A 17,729-nucleotide genomic window follows, 5' to 3' on the forward strand; every position below is an offset into this window, starting at 1 on the left:
TGTAACATTGTCTTTTGTGGTGAGTCTTTTGCCTTCTCAAAATAAGCCTCAGTTTAATCTAACCATTCCTCCCCACACACACTTTTTTCTTTTTTAGTGGCTGTGTGGGAGCTCAGTTGTGTGTCGTAGTGAACTGAGTGACAGATCAGGACTCTGGAGGCCTGGGTTCAAATCCCAGCTCAGCCACGGAAACTCACTGAGGATGTGGAACTGGTAAAACCAGTCCGTAAATATCTCACTTACCTTGAAAACCCTGTTAGGGTTCACATAAGTAAGTTCTGACTTGTTAACACATAACATAACTGTTTTTTCCAGTAGCGATGTATGGAAGTGAGAGCTGGACCATAAAGAAGGCTGACCACCGAAGAATTGATGCTTTTGAATTATGGTGCTGGAGGAACTCTTGAGAGTCCCCTGGACTGCAAGGAGAACAAACCTATCCATTTTGAAGGAAATCAACCCTGAGTGCTCACTGGAAGGACAGATCCTGAAGCTGAGGCTCCAATCCTTTGGCCATCTCATGAGAAGAGAAGACTCCCTGGAAAAGACCCTGATGTTGGGAAAGTGTGAGGGCAAGAGGAGAAGGGGACGACAGAGGATGAGATGCCTGGATAGTGTCACCAAAACGACCAACATGAATTTGACCCAACTCCGGGAGGCAGTGGAAGACAGGAGGGCCTGGCGTGCTCTGGTTCATGGGGTCACGAAGAGTCGGACATGACTAAACGACTATACAAACTAAGTGGAATCTGTAAAACCCTCCTCCAACACCATATTTTGTATGAATCCATTTTTCCCATCAGCTTTCTTCACTGTTCTATTTATGTGCCTGCCTATTGCAATTTGGAATACACCATCCCTTGTTGGGAGAAATGCAGCATATAAATAAAACTAATAATAATAATAGTCTCACTGGTCCCCAGCAACTTGTTTTTACTTTTATGGAACTTAAAAGCTATATTTCATGGCGGCCCTCCTAAGTCCCAGTGTTCTTCTAATTTCTTGGTGGCAGTCTCCATTTAGCTTACAGATATAAGCTATATTATCTAGTTTATAGATATAACCAAGATATAGAAAACCCTTAACAATTTTGATTTCTTCATTACTAAAACTAAAGTTTTCTATTTCTTCTGCAGTTGTTATTTTTTTTTTTTGTCTTCTTAATACTTTCCTGCTTTTGCACTTTCTCGCTTAACCTTTTATCAGTAGTTATTTGGCATGGTTGCTGTTTTCTGCCAATAATTAATGTAGCATCATCTGCATATCTTAAATGATTGAGTTTTTCCTCTTCCAATTTTTATTTGCCTTTCTTTTGAATCTAATCCAGCTTTCCCTATGAAGTGTTCTGCATATAGATTAAACAGACAGGGAGTTAAAATACATCCTTGTCTGACATCCTTGCCAATTGGAAACCATTCTGTTTCTCCACTTTCTGTCCTAACATCCAGAGCACAGGTTCCACAGGACAGTCCGATGCTGGGATAGGCTCATGTCTGTTAGAACAATCCATAGCTTCTCCTAATGCATACAAAGGCTTTCCTGTTGTCTGTGAAGGGAAACTGTGGCTCTCCATAAATTTCAAACCTGGAGCTACCCTAATCCCCATGAACCACTGTTTGTGCTGAGATGAGTTGTAAGGAAAAAAATATTCGGAAAGTAACTATTTTCTCCATATGGTATAGGCAGTTTCACATAAGGAGGGAAAGATCGGCTTCGAAGTGAAGGATTTGCTTTGTCAGAATTCCAGCTGTCAATCTCTTGGGTTTATTCTCCTTTTGTAAAATATTTTTTTTTGGGGGGGGCTTCTAAAACGTCCTTCAGTGTGCCAAGGTTAGAAGGTGCTAAACTATTCCGACAACCATTTCCATTAGCTTTCTGTCCCCAGTTTTGGTAAAGTCAAACGACTTTTAAAAAGTGGAGAACCCCCCCCCCAACAACTATATTTTTTTTCTTCCTTCTCATCGCTGCTTGTGTACAAACACATTCAAATCAGTTGTTTGCTATCTCTCCCTGCTTTGCAAAATGTTCTTTCAAGAGTGAATGCGCGCGCGCGCGCCCGTACATTGCACGGGGGGGGGGGGGCTCGGTGAGTCGCCTGCTCTTCCGTTTGCCTGCAGCATCAGCAGGGAAAGAAAAAAAAAACCGCGGTAGGAAGAAAGATTTCTCTCCTTACCGCATTTTCTAGTTACCGGCGTGACCAGACTGCAAAATAAACCCACTTTTTAGTTTTTTTTTCCGGAGAACGAACAGCGCAGGCTTTGAATGGCTAGGCTGGCGGAGGAAAAAGGCAGAAGGGAAGGGAAAGGAGGCGCGCGCTGTCGCCGCATCGGAGGCTTTGGCTTTCGGGTTCTGGCTCGGAGCGGAGGAAGGCGCGCGAAAAAAGCAATCGCGAGAACCCCCAGGGGGGTGGGTGGGTGGGTGGATGGCCTCAATGGCGAGTGGGTTGCAGAAGTTAACAGGCGCAGGCCAGATGCCCGGGCGGTGCGCGCGTGGCGGCGGGACAAGACGCGAGACAGCGGCGTGTCCCTGGAAGGGCGGGGAGCCCCTGCCCGCCTGCCTGCCTGCCTGCCCGCCCGCCTGCGCGCATCCGTCCCCCGGAAATGCAACAACAAAGAGGCCCCCTGGAAGTGGGCGTGGCCAGCATCTGTCAAAGGGGGGCTCTGGCCAGCGCATCCATAAACACCGGACGGGCTGGGGCTGGGGTTGGGGACAGTGTGTGTGTGTGTGTGTGGGGGGGAAGACACGGGAAGCAGGAAGCCCTCCAGCCAAGCCAAGGCTCCTCTTGGAAAGATGGGCCGCTCTGGCGGCCGCTGGGGAGGGGAGGGGAGGATGCCGCGGACAGCCACCTTGGTGCAGAGAGGGGCAAGTAGCCGCCGCCGCCGCCGCCGCTGATTCAGATGCAGCCCCAAACGAGCGCAACCATGGAAACGTAACGGGTGTCCCATAGTAACCTGTAACAACAACGTTATTGATAGCCACCCTCCCCTCCCCTCCCCTTGTTTGCAACAGATGTGGTCCTAGTCGCTCGTTGGGGAGGATGGCGGCGGCGGCGGCCAGAGATGGCTTTCTTTAGGGCCCTCGTTCTGTGAGCTGCGCGTAAAAAAAAGGGGGAGGCGGATCTCCTTTCTCCATTATCATATCCCCTAACACGTACTGTGAGAAGACACAAAAGCACTTTGGGGAGAGGCGTTGGAACAAGCATCATCAACGAGGCCAGCTCGCCCCCCGACCCCCTCCACACGTTCTTTTGCACCCTTTCCTGTCTCTCCAGCCGATTGTTTCCTTAACCTTGACAAACGAACTCCCCCCCCCCAACACGTCCCCGCGTCCATTCCTCCTTCCGTTCTGCCCGTATCAGTTGGAAACATTAAAAAGACAATATTTAGCTGCAGGCCAGCCGAGGGGAAATCCTACACGTCTTCACGAGAGGCTCCTTTTCTGCCGTTTCACGAGAATCGCGCGTGTTTGTGGCGACTGTGGTGGGGGGGGGAAAGGGGGGCTCCTTCTCCACCCCACTCGTTACTCCGAGAGTTTTAGCAGGACGTGGTACGAAGCTGGGCACGCACCTCCTCCCTTTCAATAATTGGGTTGGGTTCCCCCCCCCCAATGTAGCTAGAAAAAAAAAGAGGGGAGTGATTTTAAAAAAAAAACCCGAAAGGTCTTGTAGATTTTTTTTTTAAAAAGAGCTTTTTAAAAAAATTAGAAAAGGATAGGGGGGGGGAACCCAGGAGTCTCTTCACTCCACCCCTCCCGTCTCCTTCTCCCTCCACCCCCCCCCCCGAATAAACATCTCCTCGCAAGTGTAAAAAGGCAGCTCTTCCTGACCAAAGTGGCCGAGCCGATGGATTATTAAGTAGCGAGCCTGTATTTGTACGGAAGACCGGCAGGCTCGCAGTATCCTTGCCAGCCCAACACCGCCGGCACCATTCTCACAACCAGCCCAAGGCAAAATGAAGGAAAAAGCCATGATAAAGACGGCAAAAATGCAAGGCAACATGATGGTAAGTGTTCTGCCGCCGCCTGGGTAACTCCGGGGCGCCTTGATCTTGACGCTTCTTCAATCCTGAGCATCCCTCTTGTTGGGGGGGGGGGGGGAGAGAAGCCTGTGCTGGTTCTCCTCAGGATTTCCCACCACCACCACCACGCCTTTTTAGCTTTGCTTTGGGAGCTCACCTCTTTAATTCCTGAATAGGTTGTTCCCCCCCACCCCTATCCCCATCCCCATCCCCTTGCAAGCGTAGGAGGGTGATCTCCAGCTGGGGAAGTGGATGACTTTTCTGGTGGCTATGGGTGCCTTTTTTTGTCGCTGTTGTTAACCGAGGATACATGGCAAAGGGGTAGGAAGTGTGCGGGGAGGTAGCTGGAAGACTGGACGCGAACCTGTAGATCTAAAGAATTCCTCTGCCTCTGGCTGCCGCCGGCGCCCGCCCTTCTTCCCTCTCGCCCTCGTCCTTCTCCTTCCTATTGTCTTGCACTTTGCAAAGCGTGCGGGGCTGTTGTGGGTCTGGTTGTGCTGTGGGGGAAGCGATCCAAGCCAGTCTTTCAGTGCGGCCCGTGGCTTGTGGTGACCGCGCGCCGTTCATCCCTCAGGATTGCAAGATGTCCGGAGACGCCGTTGGGTTTGGCCAGCTGAAGAGGAACCTCAGCAGCATATCCGGCCAGCCAACTTTGACAACTTGAGAACTGGAGTGTGTGTATCTGTGTGGGTGTGTGGGTGGGTCTTCCTTTTGACTCCCACACTCCTATTCTAAGAGGAAATAATTTCATCTTTTCTTATGGTTTGGCTGTTCTGGCTTGGACTTTTTTTAAGCAACAAAAACTGCTGAGTTCTCAAAAGAAGTGTCAGATGCCATCTTGTGCTGGTGGAAGCACATTGGATTTGTTTCCCCTTCCCCCCACTTCGATTTCCTGGGTGGGCGGGCAGAGGGAGAGGAGAAGAGGATCTGTGTAAATATGCATTTAGTAGCTGGGGTGGTGGTTGTATCAACTTCTGCCTTACTTATTATGAAATGATGAACAGGCATGCTGTGGGAATTCCTTCCCTTGAGGTGGTTTATATATAAAGTTCTTGATGAAAAGAATACTTGAATTGTGTGGATCATCCTTTTAAAAAAAATATGACCTGTTGGTTTCTTTTTGCGTGATTAATGCAAAAGTAAAACTGCATGATGGGCATTTTGATGCATACCCGTGCATAGGAGAAGGTTAGTATTTCCTTCTCCGGAGATATTTAAAGACGGTAGTTTAGTTGTGTGTCCTTTTCACTGAAGCTGTTTGCTGGTGACTCACGTTCTTCTTCTTTTAGTTCAAAGGAGATAACTGCTTCTGCTATTATGGTACTCTTTCTGCCTTTAGTTCTTTCATCAAGAAGGTGCAGTGTCATGTGACCTGATAATTCAACAAAGGGAGTTGGACAGGAATTTATGCAGACATTTTAAAAATAAAACATTGCATTAAAATGCAACTGTTGCCATCTTCATTGCACACCCTTCAATAAGTGTGTAAAATATTTGAAGTGGAAGCTCATGTTTCCAGCACCACCCCTTCTTCTCCTAGTGCTGTTCTGAAGGTCAACAGCTTTGTGTTATGTATGGAGTTGTTGTTTTTGTGGCTTGGCTGTGCCTGGCAGAAGAGTTAGCCTTCTAGATGACTGCCCTGTGATTATACTAAAACATTAACTGAATTTGCACACTACTATGTCAATGTGTTAATAAAAAGATGCCATTATCTTTGGATAATCTTTGTATTTAAAATCAATGGGAAGGAAAAGGTTGCATTAATCCTGCTTTTTAAAATGCTGTACATTCAAATTGTTGCAGTATATTTTGTTAGGGTGGCATAGATTCACACATTTAATTCTAGGTCACAAACTGAATGAACTAAGAACATGGCTGTATAGCAAGAGGTAAATGCAACTGGATCGATTTCCCATTCAAATCAGTGCTCAGACTGGCTGACATCCACAGACTGCATTAATTCCACAGTTGTCTGGTTCGAAGTCTTTTATAGGATGATTCTGAGTGTGGGTTGATTCCTTCAACTTTGTAGGCATCTGTTGAGCTAGCCCTGTTGAGTCTCAGGCCCAGTAATTGCCACTGAGTTTTAAAGGTTAGCCCTGATTTGTCTTTCTTTTTATACTGAATTTTTGACATCTGTATAGAAAAAAACAAAATTGCAAGACAGGGGAACAGTGCCTAGATATGCTGCTATGAGAGTAGTTTGTGTTATAACTTGCAATCTGTTTAAGGCAACATGTGTCTTCGGTTTTAAGTAGGGGTGAGCTAGTTGTGACCCTCCAGATGTTGCCAGACTGCTATTCCTGTTGTCTCTTACCTTTGGCTGTGATGCTTAGGGCTGAACAGATGTGTAGTCTGACAACATCTGGATTGCCCATTCCTGTTCCAAAGCATCTTAGGGTAACATCTTTCTTAGACTGTTATGTGCTATCAAGTAGGAGCTGTCTTACAGCCATTCTAATAGGGCATTCAAAGTAAGTGAGATGTTTAGGGAATGATTTTACCAGTGTTACCCTGGAGTAAGTTTCCGTGGCTGAGTGGCAATCCCAGCCCGGGTCTCTGGAGTCCTAGCACCACACAGCGTGACCTTATTAGGCTTAATAGTTTTTGCTTGTTTGTGATCATTTAGCTGTTTTAATAAAGATATTATATTGTCAATTATGGAATTTTTCTTCTGCTTGATAGAGCTACATTTGATTTTTGTCAACTTAAGTGTGCTTTTGTTTAAAAAAAGAGAACAATGCTAGTTGACAACTGGGATACTTCAGCCCGAAAAAAAGAAATGACTGGTTACTTTTACAGATACTTTAAATGTATAATTCATCGGACTGACACATTTTAAAGAGAGTGTTTTGCCTTAGACATCTGCATTTCTATATGTTTTCAGGCTATTGTGGGATTTTCTTGGTCTGCTCCTTATTTTGAACTCTCTGCATTCCTGTGCATGCTCACAAAACTTTTTTCTTAATTATTCCTTATTTTCTTAATTCTGCAAAATAAGGTTAGTGTCCTACAAAGGTTTACACCTGTTTATTAGAAATGACATAGTTTCCTTATATATAGTACAACATTGATCGTTAACGTGTTCATCAAATACATTTCAGTTCCTAAAGGGCCTTTAGCCCTTTATATGCTGTCAGTTCCTAAAGGGCCTTTAGCCCTTTATATGCTGTTGGGAAGGTAAGTTTCTTTCAGAAGTCTTAAGGGTGTTTTTATCTTCCATTCATAAACATATTTACCTGCTAATTGCAGAAGGTCACCAGTCATTCAGACATTTTTATGGGTGACATTCTTTTAAACACTTTCAGCAAAGGTTAATGTCCTGACAACTAGCTAAGTATATATTGATTTTCTTTCTTTCACTGAAAAGTTCTTGCTAAATTAAACTGCTTCATTCTCAGAGTAGATGAGACAACCTGTGAAAATTCTGTAATGCTGTTTTGTTATGAATATCCTAGAATGTGTTTCAAGAGCCTGGACTTTCTGATATTAGTCCTTCTATTAAACCAATGTTTTTTTTTAAAAAAGAAATTATTTAGAAAAAATACTCTTGGGATACAGATATAAACATTTGCACCCATTCTTTACTCTATCCTACACTCCACCCCCCGAATACATCCGCTGTTTAACTTGGAAAAGGATCTGTTTTATTCTCCATCGTTTATCATAATAGGAGCCAACTTTACAGTTCAGTCTTTTAGCAGAATGCTTTGGTAAGTAGCCAAAGGTTTGCTTTCATATAATCAGTTATTTTTTTTTAAATAAATGCTTGTATTCTTCTAATCATTATCATCTTGGAACTGCAGAGCTGGAAAGAACCAGATCTTTCAGTCTGAGTCCCAGTTCTGAATCTTTGGTTTGTTTAGTCGTTAAGTCGTGTCCGACTCTTCATGACCCCATGGACCAGAACACGCCAGGCCCTCCTGTCTTCCACTGCCTCCTGGAGTTGGGTCAAATTCGTGTTAGTCTCTTCAGTGACCGTGTCCAGCCATCTCGCCCTCTCTTGTCCCCTTCTCCTCTTGCCTTCACACTTTCCCAACATCAGGGTCTTTTCCAGGGAGTCTTCTCTTTGGTACCAAGTCCCAAGTTCCAAATCCGTTTAAAAACAAGCTTTTTCCCCAGGGGGGAAAAAAAGGGAGGGGTTGCAAATCACAAGTCAAGTCCAAGTGGTTGTTGTAGGTTTTTCGGGATGTCTGGACGTGTTCTGGAGGTTTTTCTTCCTAATGTGTCGCCAGTCTCTGTGGCCGGCATCTTCAGAGGACTTTGTTGCTGCTATTAAGTAAGGATACATGGCAAGGGGTAGGAAGTGTGCATGGAGGTAGCTGAAAGATTGAACTTTAACTTCTGAAGAGGCCGGCCACAGAGACTGGTGAAACATTAGGAAGAAGAACCTTCAGAACACGGCCAAAGAGCCTGAAAAACCTACAACTATTGGATCCTGGCCATGAAAGCCTTCGAGAATAGAAGTCCGTCATTAAAAAAAAAATACAAGCAAGTGGAGTCCCAAGCTGATTCGTCTGTGTGACTTAAGTTCAGCTTGACAGCAACTCCTGTCATGTGGGTTCCTGGCCCCAGAAAGATCATCAAGTCCAGCCCTCGTCATGGAGGCTCAGTGGGGAATCGAACTCCCAACCTCTGGTTCCACAGTATGTTAAAAGCATGCCTCAGAAAAGTTGTGTGCCCCTTCTGAAGGACAGGAAATTGGGGTTCGCCCTGTACTCCCAGGAGAGATCTTTTCACAACCCAGGAACAGCCACCGAAAGGATCCTTTCTTGCATTGTCAGCAAAAGTCCCTGTGAAGATGGCAAGTTGAAGCACAAAGAGTAACTCAGATTAGGGAAATATGATCCTTCAGAATGTTTTCCCCTTGCTTTTTTAATATAATTAAAAATAATTTTAAATATAAATTTTAATCCATGTTCATTAATTTTAATCTGTGTGCTGTTCATCAGCAGAAACCAAGTGTAGTGTGGGGGACAGAAGGGTGGAGAAGGAGTCAGGCCTGGGTTCGAATCTCTGCTGAGTCATGAAAATTCACTGGGGGAGTGGAACTGGCAAAACCACTCTCTAAAATTCTCGCTTACCTTATTAGGGTCACTCTAAGTCAGTTCTGACTTGGCAGCACATAATGCATTTTCTTTTTCACTGCGAAAGCCTTGTTTGGAAACACCATATCAAAAGCCCATGGGACATTTCTTTTTTCATTTGTTTGTAGCAAAAATATCCATGACTTTCCTCATCCTAGGCAACATGAGGGAAAAAGGGAAAAGTGAGTGTTGTTGCTCAAAAACTTTGCATTTTGCACAAAAAAACTTGCATTTAATATTGAAACCGCACCTTCTGCATAAAATGCAAGGTTTTTATTGCAAACTGCAAGGGCTTGTGTACAAAATAAAGTCCTCTGCAGCAACAATATTTTCAACATAACTTGCCCCCTCCCCAAAAACTTAAAAAGTGAAAAATGCATGACATTCCTCATGATCCTGCCCAGCAGAAAGTTAGTCTTTGAAATGTTTTGTTTCTACCTGCAAGAGGGAAATAGTGACGAATAACATCCATACCCCGAGTTTGTTGTTAATGATAAAAAAAAAAATGGAGGAGGGGGTAAATGAAGTCGGGAGGCTGCAGGTAGATGTAATGCAGAGTGGCATGAGTAATACCATTAAATTTTTTAAACTTTGAGAACAATCAAGAACAAGGTAGCTGATATTTGAATCCTTTTAATTATAGATGAGACTTGGAATGTGTGGGATGTGGCTTGTTCATAGCGTTCTTCTGGGATTTCCACCCCTTCCTTCCCGATTCTAAAAATTGAAATGCCTCACCTAAAGCTTAGTTAGTGATGATCACAGTACTCAGCTAAAGTATTGTGATGTTTTTGTTCCCATCCTTTTGCCCTTGGTCCCACTGTCAGAATAGGGCCCCCAAGAACTTATCTGAAAATGAATTCAGCCCTTAGGTTGAAATAGTTTCAAATATTTAAGAGGCATCACCTTCCTCTGCCACTTTTAGTTGGTTCCCTTTTTCTTCTTTTATCTTCAGGTTGGCTCTTTAGGTTTACTCAAGATGGGAAATAATATGGTCTTCCTTTATGTTTAATGCTGCACGATGCAGAAATAAGATTTTAAGGACTGGGTACTGTGCCGCTGGCCATCAAGTCACCTCTGACTTACAGCAGCCCTAGGAGAGTTTTCAAGTAATGTGAGATTTCCGAGGAGTAGTTTTGCCACTCCTGCGAGTTTCCATGGCTGAGCAAGAAATCCAAGTCTCTTGAGCCTTAATTCCTCTTGTATACCCACTATACCATACTAGCTGTCATGCTGCATGATGTAGAAGTAATGTTTAATGGCAGGGAGAACCCATATGAGAAGGATTTCCATTAGTGAGAAACTTATTTTCATTCTTTTATTCGCTTGTTAGTTGTTTAAATTACTTGTAATGATTTGTTAATTTGCTTACAGTTCATATTTAGTTTGATAAATATGACAGAAGAGTAGAGTATATTTCTCTCTCCATTCCATATTTTTATTACCCAGAATTCCCCTGTGTTGATAACGAGCATTTGGATTTTCAGACAGCATCTGCTAGATAGTTCAATGGTTTAGAACAGTGGTTCTTAACCTTTTTGAAAGAAACGCCCCCTTGAGCCCTTGAGGAAGTTATCATCGCCCCCCCTCCCTGAGGTGATGATATCTTACCTACCTACCTACCTACCTACCTACCTACCTACCTACCTACCTACCTACCTACCTACCTACCTACCTACCTAGTCTCCCTCCCCACCTGGGTGCGAGGCAGCACTTCACGGGGCGAGGATGAGGACCCAAGAGACCCTTTCCTTCCACCCGATCCACACTCAGTGCTGCCCTGAAGGAAAAAGGCGAGACGTGGCAGGTAGAAAGAGCTGGATCATCTGGCAGCAGCAGAAGCACCGGATCTACTGCCAGCACTGCGGCTGCAGTTGCCTTCACAGGTTTGGCTCACTCCAACGCCCCCCTACTGCCCCCTTCTGTTCTTTCGCCCCCACACCGCCCCTTTTCGTTCTACTGCCCCCCTGAAAAATGAAATCACCCCCTGGGGGGCATTATTGCCCACGTTAAGAACCACTGGTTTAGAAGTTGGGGTTTGATTCCCCCACTGTGCCTCCTTGACAGGGGTTGGACTTGATGATCCATAGGGTCCCTTCCAGCTCTGCAGTTCTAAGATGATTATTGTCTCTTGTCTACCTTGCAAGAAGGGGAAAGCTGGCTGCGATCTGTGAAATAACTTGAGGTTTACAATGCTAATGACCCTTGTGTTGCTAAATATTACTCTTGCTGCCGTTTTTTTTTTTTTTTTGCAAATCAATGAGTTGTACTTCCCGAAAGGCACAGTTGTACCAAAATTTATTCAGTTGTATCCATTTGTTGGGAGCTATAAACCTGGCGCATAAAGGGAGAATGCTTTTACTGAAGTGAAACAACTTAATTAAGGTCAGAATTTAGTCTTACATTTCTCTGTCTGTTTCGGTCTTAAATTCTGAATGGGAGGTATGTCATGTAATGCTCATATGCTTTTACTCTTCACTCTTCCAAGACAATTTTTATACGTGTAGATCTGCCATCGGATTCCATTACGCATCTGAATTCCGAGCAGGGTCATTTAAGGTAGAAAGCTCAAAGCTGAGACATCAGATTAAGATGCATCCACCCTTTTCAGGATTAACATTCACACTGGTAGATGAGGAGGGATGTTTCCAGTAGTGATGGAGGTGGAAGAACTCTGGAAGGCAAATTACTAAAATAGCAGTAGTGGAAAGTCATATTGGTGGAGAATTTTTTACAGACAATGGCAGTGACCCTCAAGCTAACTTTTGTTAGCAAAATGCAGAAGAAAGCCTCAGTATAATCACTACCTTAACTTTCAAACCCTTTGATGTGGTTGGTTGATCCAGTATAGATCTTTTTAAATTCTCCTTGACTTGGAAATTTGATCTCTTCTCCCATTCACCTGGTGTCCAGTATGCTCCCAGAGCACATTTATGAACCCATTCATGTTTTAAGAATACACACCTGTCAGAGATTTTTGGACTATGACAGTGATATATCTTGACACAGATCGGTTTCCATAAGTGACATTCTCACAGTTCTGATTAACAGAGCAATTTTACTGGACAGATGAGGCTCAAAATGCACACATTGATTGTACTGGGAAACAGCAAGGAGTCCAGTAGAGCTGTCTGAATGACAATAATGACTGAAATCCTGTTGTGCAGTTATGCAAATGGCACAACTATTAGGTGCGAACTGCTGTTAGTTAAGAAATCTCGGTAGGCATTATTTGTTGCATGCTGAGTCATGTGGCTCCACTAATACTTATGGAGATTTCTTAATTTCCGTAGTCCTGGAGGCAGTTCGTGTCATTCTGACAACTCCTGCGATGTCGCTGGAACCTGTTGTATTGGCTCTTGCCTTTCCATTGAATTATTTCAGTGATATGGGGAGGGGGGATTTGCTGCTTGGGTAACAGCCTATCCTCCATATTATTTTACCCAGGTTTTGTGCTCTGGAGAAGACACTCCAGCTTCACATACAGCGTCAAAACAACATGGGAAGTAGGAGTTACTTATTCTTATAGATTATAAGTCTTTGCTTGATTGGCATAGAGCATGATGTCAGGGGCTACTTCTGATGGTGGGAGAGGTCATTGCACCTCACTAGGTAGCTACGTCCGCCTTAAGCTAGGCAGTCCCCGGCTAATAAGGTGCTATCTTGCCACAGTCTGTTAACCTCACAGGGCGCGTAGGGTTTAGGGTGAAAACCGACAAGCAGATCGATAACCCTGCACCATGCAACAATCATAAGAAAACGTCTGCCCTAAAGTTGGGCAACTGGAATGTTCAGACAATGACCCCTGGCTTTTCTGATGACCTGCAGGAAATAGATGACGTGTGCAAGACAGCTGTCATTGAGATACTTGTCCAGCAGGTCGAGGCAAAGAGGCAGTCCCAGAAGCAACAAAATAAGGGAGCTGGACAGGGGACAGATTGTATTTGTCTTCAATGTGGAAGAGATTGTCACTCTGGAATTGGCCTTCTCAGCCACACTAGACGCTGTTCCAAGTCCTTCATACAGAGCATGTTACCATACTCTCTTGACACTAAAGGATGCCTACTCATTCCTAATTTACATCAATGCATTTTCAAAGGTTAAACTGTTTGCGCAACTGCTCAACAGGATTTCAGCCAAAAAGTCGTTATAACAAATGACTAGGTGTTAAAAGACATCTGCTACAAAAATATTAAGGGAGAAATATATACTTGAAAGAAACAAACTGATGCTCTAAAGGTTCGTAAGATCTAGGCTGCTATATAATGAAATCTAGTAAGAATTTAGGGCTCATCAGTTTGGGATAAGAATGAGAAGGAGAGAGGGAGAGACATTTCCTAAATCACACAAACACAAAAAAGAGAGTGTGTGGGTAACCAATGTAAGAGTTGTCATTGTGTTGGGAAACTACCGTTTGAAAATAATTCTCTCACCTGTTGTTAGTTTTGTTACTCCTAGACTAGTTAATAATGAGCTTAAAGACCGCCAGTAGTAAATAGTTAGTTGGACTGTGTTACTTGGCCTGCGGTGTAGATGTTTGTATTTTTAGTGGGGGACTTTTAGTGGGTGGGGAGTGTTGGGGGATTTTTTTTTTTTTAGTGGGTGGGGAGTGTTTGGGGAATTTTATGTGTGTGCATGTGTCTGGTCTCTGGATGTCTGTGAATTTCATTGTATGGGTATACAGTACTGTGTATATACTTACAATGACAATAAACAAACAAACAAACAAACAAACCAATTGAGAAGCTGCGGAATGTTGGAACTCCAGGTGGATGATTCAGCAAGGCTTCAAGAGGAGGTTTCCAGGATAGAGAGACAGACACTTCAGGCAGATCGGGGCTGGTATGGAAATAGGGAAAGCTTAAGTCTCTTTGTGTAGCTTTTGGGTGGTTTCTTAAAAGCAACTGTGCCTCTTCATTAGTTTGCTTAACTTCGGTCTACCTCTTCCTGAATCTTCTCTGATCTATTTGTGGGCTTGCATAACTGCTTAATTCTTCATGACAATTTTACCTTTTCAAGATCCAGCAAAGTATCAACAAACCATCCATTGGCTAAATCCCCACCTGGCCAGTGCTGGAAAATATCAAAGGTTGCTTTGTTTAAGCAAAGACCCAGCCTTCAGCGGACTGATTACCCTCCTGACATGGAGACTTTGTGGATATAACACAAACTAGACAGAAATGATTTTTGAGAAGGATTGATTGCTGTAAGGGGTTCTTTGCACCACCCCGGGGGGGGGGCTTATTGATTGCACTATTTGCATCCTCGGAGCAGACTCAGTTTAATGCAATTATTTGGAATTAAATTTCCTGTGACTCACGGAGACTCATTTGATAATCTGACCAGCAATGCCTTATTCATTCTATTGCTAGCTACCTCTTCTCATTCTAGGACTGTGGCATTCATAGCCTTCTCCCAAACAGGTTTCCAATTCAGCCAGCCATTCTGTACATTATATGTTTGTACAACCACAGAGAAAAACCTTTACACACGTACAAATACAAATCTCTACAGGCATAAGTTGCAAAGGAAGAGTGGGGCTGCACAGATTTATCCACAAATTTCTCTAATAGCAAGATTGCCCACTCACATGAGAAGCATTCCTTGGAATCACATAATCATTACATTTATGCCAAAGAATATGTAGGAGGAAAAAAATACTGATGCTTGTCCTTTGCTTTTTTTAACATTTCCATTAAAGTGTTTGTGATGGAAACAGGAGGATGAAAATGTACCTTTCTTCCAAGTGATTCTATTTTCAGGGAAGCCATACAAGTCTGTGCAGGACATGAATGGTAGGTATACTGCAGGAAGCTCAAATGTCAAGTGTAAACATTGACCCGACTTTAAAAACCACACCCATTTCTGCACATACGTAGTAGCTTATTTACTTTAATTAGACTATGACCCATTTACAGCCTGTTCCAAAAAAACGCCAGTTTGATAACAAAGTTAGACTTCTTTGTGGTATTCTCCAAAAATATTTAGAGAACTCCTCAAAGTAGCACGTAAGTGGCTGCAGATTGCTTACCATATGGAAATAGAAGTGACAGATTTGAAATGTACTTCACCATTATTTCTTGCTATGTATCTATTGGACAGGTTTCCTGTAACAGATAAAGCAACCAGAACAACATCCCATGAGTTCACTTTGTATTGCTTTTTCCTCTTTCGCTAGAAATGAAAACCTAATTATGAGAAAGTGAAAAATACTTTTCCTAACCCTTTCCTTTAATATGATGTGGAGGCTGAAAATTGCTTTCTTGAGAACATGGTTTGCAGAATAAGCTTTTGTAAAGAGGAACAGTTTCCTCCCACAAACTATACAACCTGATTCCATTAAAATAACAATGTTTTGTGGGAAGGGCTGAGAAAATACTTATTTGTAGTTTAGTGCTGTTTTTGTAGAGACCTAGGCTTCACATTACGATGAAAAAGGTGCAAAACGCAGAAAAGCCTTTAAAAACCACTATTTTAAAATTAAGAATATTTTCCAGGTGATGAGGAAACTGCATTTTACAAAGGTTTCCACCAGAATTTTTAAAAGAACATTGGCTATTAAGCACCCATTCATACCCAATAAGGCATATGTGAACCACTAAACATTAAAAATAACGATTTCAAGACTTATCTGCAAAATGTCCACTATTTACAATATCTTTTATCTTTTCTCAAAGTGAAAAGATTTATGATGCGTTTCTAAGGCCGTGTGCACTATCTCCTCAGTACAGTACCTAGTTTTTATACAGGCAGAGGTTTACAAATTCAACCTCTTAAAGGCGTTCTACTGTTGGTCTACTGAAACGTTCTTTACCAAGAACCAAGTTGAAGCAGATAATCCTGGGTTGATAAACCAAGAAAAGTAAAGATGGAGTGACCTCAAAGTGTCAGGTTCTGGTCTCTCTGATTTAGTTTATTTATTGCATTTTTGTGGCATATTTCCCACAGAATGAGACTCGGCCTCTTAGTGTGCAAATAAAGATCCTAACCAAGGGTTTTACAACTGAAATATCATCATGGCGATAACAGAAGGCAGAGAGAGAAAGAAGGCTGGGGTAAATAGCAGAAGAAATATTTAATAATTTCAGTTACATTATTTTCCATGAAAGCCTACTAAGAAGGATGCCAAAACCTCCAGGAATAGGGTTGCACAAGAATTTCATAGAACTGGGGTTGAATGGAATTTTAGAAACATAGGATAATGGAGCTGAAAAGGCCTATAAGGCCACTGAGCCCAACTCCCTGCTCAAATTGAAACAGATGTGACAGATGATTGTCCAATTTTCTCTTGAATGCCTCCAGCATTGGAGGGCTGACCACCTCCCAAGGACATTGGTTCCATTGTCATACTGCTTTTGCAGTTAAGATGTTCTTCCTGATATCTGCCTTCCTGTAGCTTGAGCTCATTATCATGTCTTGTGCACTCTGGGATGATTGAGAACAGAGATTTCCACTCCTCTGTATGACTACCTTTCAAAAGTGCTATCATATCAATCTTCTTTTCTTGAACATGCCTAGTTCTTTCAGTCTTTCCTCATGGGACATGGTTTCCAGCCCCCTGATCATCCTTGTTGCCCTCCTTTGAACTTGTTCCAGTTTGTCAGCATCTTTAAAGTGTGGTGTTCAGTACTGGACACAGTGCACAAGATGAGGCCTAACCAGTGCCAAACAGAGGGGAACTAGTACTTCACCAGATTTGGAGACCAGACTTCTGTTAAGGCATCCTAAAATAGCATTTGCCCTTTTTTTTGCAGCCACGTATTTACCCTTGCTGATTCCAATGGTTGTCAGTGACATGAATTCCACTATTGTAGAGATTCTCCTTGAAGAGCCACTGCTGCATTTGAAGTGAGCTTTTACTTCAGAGATCCCATGTGCTGGCTTTTTCTTGCTGATTCCACATACAGTGGTGCCTCGCTTGACGACGTTAATTTGTTCCAGCGAAATCGCTGTAGAGCGAAAAGGTCGTCAAACGAAATAAAAAAACCCATTGAAACGCATTGAAAACCGTTCAGTGTGTTCCAGTGGGCTGAATACCTGTTCATCCAGCAAAGATCCTCCATACAGCGGCCATTTTCAGTGCCTGTAAAGTGAGGAATCCATCCTAGAAAACAGCGAGGGGCCATTTTCTTCAGCCGGCAGCCATTTTGAAACCTGATGATCACCTGTTTGCTGATCGTCGTAAAGCGAAAATTGGTTCCCGAAGGAGGGAACTGATCATCGCATAGCGAAAAAACCTCATTTAAAACATCGCTTTGCGATCGCAAAAGCGATCACAAAAACGTCAACATAAAGTGGATTCTTCGTAGAGCGGGATAATCGTCCAGCAGGGCACGACTGTAGTTTTTTGCAAAATCCAAATGGTTTAACTGCAGGATGTAGTTACTAGTGGCAGCTACCACAGTGCACCTGTTTGAGAGATAACCCTATGTCCCAACACAGGTATGAGAAGATTTCTGAGCAGCTTTCTTGAGCTGCTCATAGGCTCAGACTGAATGTATTTATAGTTTACTGGAGTTGAAACCTAAGAGAAAAATCCATGGTACTGAAGCCAATCTGCCCATCTGTGTTTAGAGTTTTGTAATAGTGTACCACACTTTTTATGTTTGACAAATGTTCTGATGGA

General features: G+C 43.2%; 1 protein-coding gene across 2 annotated transcripts in view; it reads left to right on the forward strand.

The window, feature by feature from the left end:
- Positions 1–17,729, forward strand: part of DPP6 (dipeptidyl peptidase like 6) — a 490,996-nt gene that overhangs the window by 49,036 nt on the left and 424,231 nt on the right. The window contains exon 1 of one of the 2 annotated variants that reach the window (XM_020779741.3): positions 3,618–4,001. The exons of the other annotated variant lie outside the window; for it this stretch is intronic. Within the exon in view, the coding sequence (XP_020635400.2) occupies positions 3,951–4,001 (51 nt within the window). The 5' untranslated portion in view covers positions 3,618–3,950. Of the gene's footprint in view, positions 1–3,617; positions 4,002–17,729 lie in introns of those variants that run through there. 2 annotated transcript variants of the gene reach the window in all.

Source organism: Pogona vitticeps, chromosome 6 (genome assembly GCF_051106095.1).
Source record: "Pogona vitticeps strain Pit_001003342236 chromosome 6, PviZW2.1, whole genome shotgun sequence".
Lineage (NCBI taxonomy): Eukaryota > Metazoa > Chordata > Lepidosauria > Squamata > Agamidae > Pogona > Pogona vitticeps.